The 6,850-nt window shown below is 35.1% G+C and overlaps 1 protein-coding gene across 1 annotated transcript in view; it reads left to right on the forward strand.

Annotated features, from left to right (window-relative positions):
- The first annotated feature begins 494 nt into the window (after window positions 1-494).
- The window catches only part of LOC100164479 (AP-2 complex subunit alpha), an 11,746-nt gene continuing 5,390 nt past the window's right edge, over window positions 495-6,850 (forward strand). Inside the window, exons 1-18 of the mRNA XM_003240089.4 lie at window positions 495-1,084; window positions 1,654-1,778; window positions 2,495-2,706; window positions 3,130-3,218; window positions 3,310-3,414; window positions 3,479-3,725; window positions 3,786-3,894; window positions 3,968-4,118; window positions 4,189-4,357; window positions 4,698-4,835; window positions 4,901-5,083; window positions 5,147-5,278; window positions 5,345-5,542; window positions 5,616-5,786; window positions 5,853-6,022; window positions 6,084-6,213; window positions 6,272-6,410; window positions 6,481-6,625. Coding sequence (XP_003240137.1) covers window positions 1,715-1,778; window positions 2,495-2,706; window positions 3,130-3,218; window positions 3,310-3,414; window positions 3,479-3,725; window positions 3,786-3,894; window positions 3,968-4,118; window positions 4,189-4,357; window positions 4,698-4,835; window positions 4,901-5,083; window positions 5,147-5,278; window positions 5,345-5,542; window positions 5,616-5,786; window positions 5,853-6,022; window positions 6,084-6,213; window positions 6,272-6,410; window positions 6,481-6,625 — 2,552 coding nt within the window. The 5' untranslated portion in view covers window positions 495-1,084; window positions 1,654-1,714. The remainder of the gene's footprint in view (window positions 1,085-1,653; window positions 1,779-2,494; window positions 2,707-3,129; window positions 3,219-3,309; window positions 3,415-3,478; window positions 3,726-3,785; window positions 3,895-3,967; window positions 4,119-4,188; window positions 4,358-4,697; window positions 4,836-4,900; window positions 5,084-5,146; window positions 5,279-5,344; window positions 5,543-5,615; window positions 5,787-5,852; window positions 6,023-6,083; window positions 6,214-6,271; window positions 6,411-6,480; window positions 6,626-6,850) is intronic.

Below are 6,850 nucleotides of genomic sequence, written 5' to 3' on the forward strand. Positions count from 1 at the left end.
TAATGTCCTAATCATAAAGATACGCCTCGCTGGCGAGTATCAAAATAATATTATATGCGTTCGTGGTTCATCCCCCTCCCAACTGTCCCGTGTAGTCAGTAGTCGATCGCCACGATCGGGATCTGATGACGAGGAAAGTGGGAAACGCCCAGGTCGACTGATGGACCAGCTGCGGCGGGAGTGACTCGATTCTGATTTCCGAAGAATTAGGACTGAGTAGTGACGTAGTGTAATGTTGTCTATTGAGCACTGGTGTACGGGCCACGGGGACCTCGGACGGCGGGACGATCGATTTACGGTCGTTATCGAGATACTCGCCGTTGCGCGGGCGCGCGCACACGTCTGGCTCACTCTGTCCGTGCGTCTCGGTGCGCTTCCGCAGTGTGACCAACAGACATGTCCGGTAACGGCGCAACGCGCGGGATCAGCACTCAGCATCGGTGGGGATATATTCTACTTAAAGTGACCATAAGTCATCTCCGGACTCGTATGTCTGTCGTGTGTTACGTTTGTAGGTGCTCACTGCTCACAGCTACGGGTGTCCGGTCACTCCCCCCTCGACATATTATTATTATTTCGTTTCTCGACCTCAAGACGAGGCTTCAGCGGCTGGCGCTGGTCGACATGGCGAGCGAGTGATGCGACATCCGGCCAGCAGATAGCGCGCGTGCGGAAGGTGTGATAGCGGGACGAGTGTTGGAAGCGGACGCGGTCGTGGAGTGGGCGGGAAGGGAGTAGTAGGACGTTGACGACGTCTACGGGTTGCGAGTGCGATTGCGACTACGCCGATTGCCGCCGTACTTCCGTAGTACGCTATTACCAGGTCTACGAGACGAGTACGGAGATCGAACGAAATATAAAAATCGAGAGGTGCGACGACGAACGCTTTCGTGTGCGCTGAAATCCGTCGTCATGTCTACCGCGGCCGCTGTTGCGCACTGACGCAGAGTGACACCCCATCGGCACCGACCCGGCGGAGCGTCCGGTCCGGACAGAGCGGAGAGAGCCGGTGACCGGCCCGTTGTCGGTGTGACTCGCCACTTGTTTCTCTCGAATGACTCCGTCACGCCGCTACCGCCAGCAGGTACCAGCAGTACGCTAAAGTCCTCACGGGTCCACGTCCTCGTTCGCGGTACGCGCCTTACCCCTTCGAGAAGATTCCGCCGTACTGCTTGCACCTCATATTATACCTCTGTAGTAGGTACACGCAACTCGGCTCGCTTCGATTCGATCAGCAATTGGCGGTCCTGGTCGTATCCAGGGGGGTGTGGTGGTGGTGACCTGGTGACGGTCGGACGACGTGGGCCAGTTCATTGATAACCGCCGCTTTCCCTCCGTCCCGCCCGCCCGTCCTCCTGGTTGTTTTCAGCGCTTCGCTCGTCCCCCGGGGGGAGTGCGGGGGGGTTGCTCCTCCGACACGCTGACCGCACAGGAAACTGTCCATTAAGCGCAATAATTTTTTTCTACTCCACCACCATTGTCGAACGGTGGTCTTAGGCGCCTCTGCTGGTAAATTTTCTCTTACTCTCCCGAAGTGGAACCGTGGTACCCAATCGGTCCGACGACCGGCCAACCCGCTAGGACTTGGGCCCGCCGCAGTTTGTGTGCGCCACAAATTTTTATTCATTTTATTTCTTTCATTGTGTGTTATAGGTTTTGACAAACTAGATGTAAAGTACACGACTGTCAAACACTTATTTCCACGACCGTAATCATGCCGGCCGTCAGAGGAGATGGTATGCGGGGATTGGCCGTATTCATTTCAGACATCAGAAATTGTAAATGTTTTTTTTTATAATATATTTTACTTGGATGAATTTACAACGTGTCAGTCTTAAAAACAATCAGATATCTGTTATTTTGTACGTAAATATGTTATGTGAAAACTAAAAAAGGTTAAGAATATAATATTTTATGAAATTTAAGTTTTAATTTAGTAGGTATCTGTTAAATTTTGTTAATTTGGTTTTTAAATGTTCTTTTTTCTATTAGGGGGATTTGATAGCATATTAAAATAATTTCATTTCAATAGTATTTTGTATGCAGTTCGCAAAGAAATACACATCATCTAGGCATTATAAATACTAAATTATAGAGATTTTTAATATCCACAATAGTTTGAATATTTTAGTATATTGTAATTATATAAATATAATAATACAAATAATATAATACGATATGTATTATGTTATAACTGTCATTTGTATGCTAAAAAACATTTATTAGGTATATTGGAATGTTATTTTTTAACACAAATAGACCATTACGACTAGAGATAATTATTTTATCTTCTGATAAGGAGTTCTATATACAACAGTTGTATAGTTCTATTGAAACAAATGCCTATTATTACATTTTAATATAATATGTATTAATATTAACATAGTATATTGATAAAAATTTGAACCAAAGCACATTATCATTATATGTACATTTTTGTCTTTTTGCAAATCTGTATCACTGTATCAATGTACATTATATATATTTTTTTTAGGTAAAAGTAAAGAGGCTGAAATAAAAAGAATCAATAAAGAATTAGCCAATATTAGGAGCAAGTTTAAGGGTGACAAGACATTAGACGGATATCAAAAAAAGAAATATGTTTGCAAGCTCTTATTCATATTTCTACTAGGCCATGACATCGATTTTGGCCATATGGAGGCTGTCAACTTATTATCTTCCAATAAATATTCTGAAAAACAAATTGTGAGTTATTTTCACCACATGTCTTTTAGTTAAATTTAATATATATGCTCTATTTAAAATGTATGATTTATTACTAAATGATGATTTATTATTAAAAGTACATTAGTTAAATGTCATTTAATTTCATTGTTCGTTAAGTTGTTGTTTTATCATTTTCAATAATAACTCAAATATGTTATTATCTAATATGACATTGATTCGTGACACTATTTTGTGATGAAATAGCATAATTATCACCAGCATAAAATGCATTTATTTTGTAAAAATTAATTTATTAAATTTATTAATGTAAAAATCTACTTAAAATTTAATTTTTCTACTATTCTTTTCTTAATAAATAGTAGAGCATTTATACTTTTTGTTTCTTAAATGTATATACATTTATAAATAAGTTTTGTTTTTAATGTTTTTATTTTTTCTTAGGGTTATTTGTTTATTTCAGTATTAGTAAATACTAATAGTGATTTAATAAAACTTATTAATCAAAGTATTAAAAATGATCTGCAATCTCGGTACGTTTACATTTTATTAATAGAATTTAGAATGTTAGTAGATATTTAGTTCAATGTATGTTTAATGTTTGTATTTAATTGTTTTCATTAGGAATTCTATCCATGTAAATTTAGCAATGCAGTGTATTGCTAATATTGGTAGTAGAGATATGGCCGAAGCATTTGGTTATGATATACCAAAGCTGTTGGTTTCAGGGTATGTATACTTTTAAATATTTTTAATCTTAAACTTGTAACTTATGTGTATTTGTGTTAAATAGAGATACAATGGACGTGGTCAAACAGTCAGCAGCATTATGTTTTCTACGACTTTTACGTACTAACCCTGATGTCATACCCATAGATTCAAATGGTGCCAGTGAGTGGACATCAAGAATTGTTCACCTGTTAAATGATCAACATTTGGGTGTAGTCACAGCTGCAGTTTCTCTTATTGATGCACTTGTAAAACGAAATCCAAAAGAATACAAAGCTTGTGTCAGTTTTGCAGTTTCAAGGCTTTCCAGGGTAAAGTAAAGCACATATATACATCATATACAGTGATAATTATTTTGATATTTTGTATAGATTGTGACTGCTAGTTATACAGATCTTCAAGATTATACTTATTACTTCGTCCCAGCTCCATGGTTGTCTGTTAAATTACTTAGACTTTTACAAAATTATTCAACTCCGGGTAATAATTAAATTTAAATAGTTTTTGCAAAGGCTGAATATGTCATAATAATTGTATTACTTGTAATTAATAGAAGATGCAGGTGTGAGGGTTAGATTGAACGAATGTTTGGAGGCTATTTTAAACAAAGCACAAGATGCTCCAAAATCAAAAAAAGTGCAACATTCCAATGCTAAAAACGCTGTATTATTTGAAGCTATTAGTTTGATTATTCACAACGATAGGTAAGTCAATAGTTAAAATTAAAATAAAATATTTATCATAATTTATCTTAACTGGTTTATTTCTTTTTAGCGAACCAAATTTACTTGTGAGAGCTTGTAATCAGTTGGGTCAATTTTTATCTAACCGAGAAACAAATCTGAGATATTTAGCTTTGGAGTCCATGTGCCTTTTGGCTAATTCTGAGTTTTCACATGAAGCTGTTAAAAAACATCAAGAAGTTGTTATATTATCAATGAAGGTAAGTTATCTAGTATCTGCATAACGTTTTTGACAAAACAACACCACAATATGACAACATCTCCCACAGATATAAAAAAATATATTATTTTTATATATCTGTGGTATCTCCAAAAATATCAAAAATGTACAGGGAAAAAAAACACATAATTTAGTGAAAATACCATGTATATATTCTAGCATCTTTGAAATCGGTATTAGTTTCATGTGTCTCCTGAAAAAATCACATTTTGAAGATTGTATAGTTTTAACAACAACAATTATAAATTTGACATAATTTTTATGTTTGTATTTATATATATGATATATTATCAATAAATCAATTTGTTATATTTTCATAGATGGAAAAAGATGTTTCAGTTAGACAACAAGCTGTCGATTTACTTTATGCTATGTGTGATAAGTCAAATTCTGAGGAAATAGTTCAGGAAATGTTAAATTACTTAGAAACTGCTGACTATTCAATAAGAGAAGAAATGGTATATATTTTATTTAAAAATGATTAATACAGTATTATTTTATTTTATGAATACTTGATGTTTAGGTATTGAAGGTAGCTATATTGGCTGAAAAATATGCGACTGATTACACGTGGTATGTGGATGTTATACTAAATTTAATTAGGATAGCGGGAGATTATGTTTCTGAAGAAGTTTGGTATCGTGTTATTCAAATTGTAATCAATAGAGATGATGTACAAGGTTATGCTGCCAAAACTGTATTTGAGGTACTTTTTTGTTTATAGTTATTGTTAAAATAATATGACTTATCATTCTCATAATGTTTTTAGGCATTACAAGCACCTGCTTGTCACGAGAACATGGTAAAAGTCGGTGGTTACATCCTTGGAGAGTTTGGTAATTTGATTGCTGGTGATACTCGATCTGCACCAAATGTCCAGTTTCAATTGTTACATTCCAAGGTATTAATGAGTAAAACTATTCATAAATACGTTTATTATATTTAATAATTATTTTTGTGTGAATAGTATCATTTATGCTCACCAATGACTCGAGCATTATTACTATCAACATACGTAAAATTCATTAACTTGTTCCCTGAAGTAAAAACTACAATCCAAGAAATTCTTAAACAAGATAGTAATTTACGAAGTGCTGATGCTGAATTACAACAACGAGCATCTGAGTATTTACAACTGTCAAAAATTGTATCGACAGATGTTTTGGTATGTTCTTAGATCAAATTGTATGACACATTTCCCAATTTAATTATTTTGTATTTTAATTTTGAACCATTAGGCTACAGTTTTGGAAGAGATGCCATCTTTCCCAGAACGTGAATCATCAATATTGGCTGTCTTAAAAAAGAAGAAACCGGGTCGAGTGCCAGAAACTGAAACATTAGAAAACCATAGTCCCCAACCTTCTCCAATAAGTCATCAAAATAATCATGTTAATAATCACACCAACGTAATGAAATAATGATATACCTATAAATAATATTATGTTATTTTAATTTGTCAACAAATGTTTCAGTCAAACAGCAATTCTGCAGATCTGCTAGGTTTATCAACACCAGTAGCATCTACAACACATACAAGTAACGCCAATGTTTTAGTTGATGTCTTGGGAGATTTATATGGTGGTGGAGGATCAACGGGTTCAAATTCATTGAGTGCCAGTCAAAATAATTATAATCCAAAAAAGTAAATCTTATATACTTATGCCTTGTTTTATTTAACATTATTTAATACATGCATTTTATAGATTCATATGTAAAAACAATGGAGTACTATTTGAAAGCGAATTAATTCAAGTTGGTGTGAAATGTGAGTTTAAAAGAAATTTGGGACGTTTAGGTCTGTTTTATGGCAACAAAACTACGATTCCACTGCAGGTAAGTTTTCATAACTATGAAACATAACAAAATATTAAAGTATAATTTTGGGTTATAGAATTTTGCTACAGTATTATCTAGTCCACATCTTTGGGTCACTAAATTAGCTATACAAATTAAGCCTATTGAGCCAGTTCTGGAAGCTGGGGCTCAAATACAACAATTGGCAATTATTGAATGTGTAGAAGAATACGCAGGTTAATATCTCTAATTGTCCAGTTCTAATAAGTAATGATATCCGTATTTAATGAAAATGTTTCGTTTTAGACACACCTGTTATAAATGTTTCATTTGTGTACAATGGAGTACCACAAAATGTTTCCGTAAAGCTACCAGTGACTTTAAATAAATTTTTTGAACCAACTGAAATGAACAGTGAGTCTTTCTTTGCTCGGTGGAAGAATCTTGGCAGGTAATTGGGAATACTTTATTTATGCATATTTATAAATTAAATTTGTATACACTCAACAACTAAACGTTTATTTTACTGTTATATACAGTGTGTAATCGCTAATTGAGAACACTCAATATCTGAGTAGGGCAATGCAATTTGAATTCTGTTTTCTATTTGGTTGTTTTGACATAAAAATACACAATTGATGGCCTATGAATTTTTTTAACTTAATTAGACTTGCGC

This window comes from Acyrthosiphon pisum, chromosome A1 (assembly GCF_005508785.2).
Source record: "Acyrthosiphon pisum isolate AL4f chromosome A1, pea_aphid_22Mar2018_4r6ur, whole genome shotgun sequence".
NCBI classification, from domain to species: Eukaryota; Metazoa; Arthropoda; class Insecta; order Hemiptera; family Aphididae; genus Acyrthosiphon; species Acyrthosiphon pisum.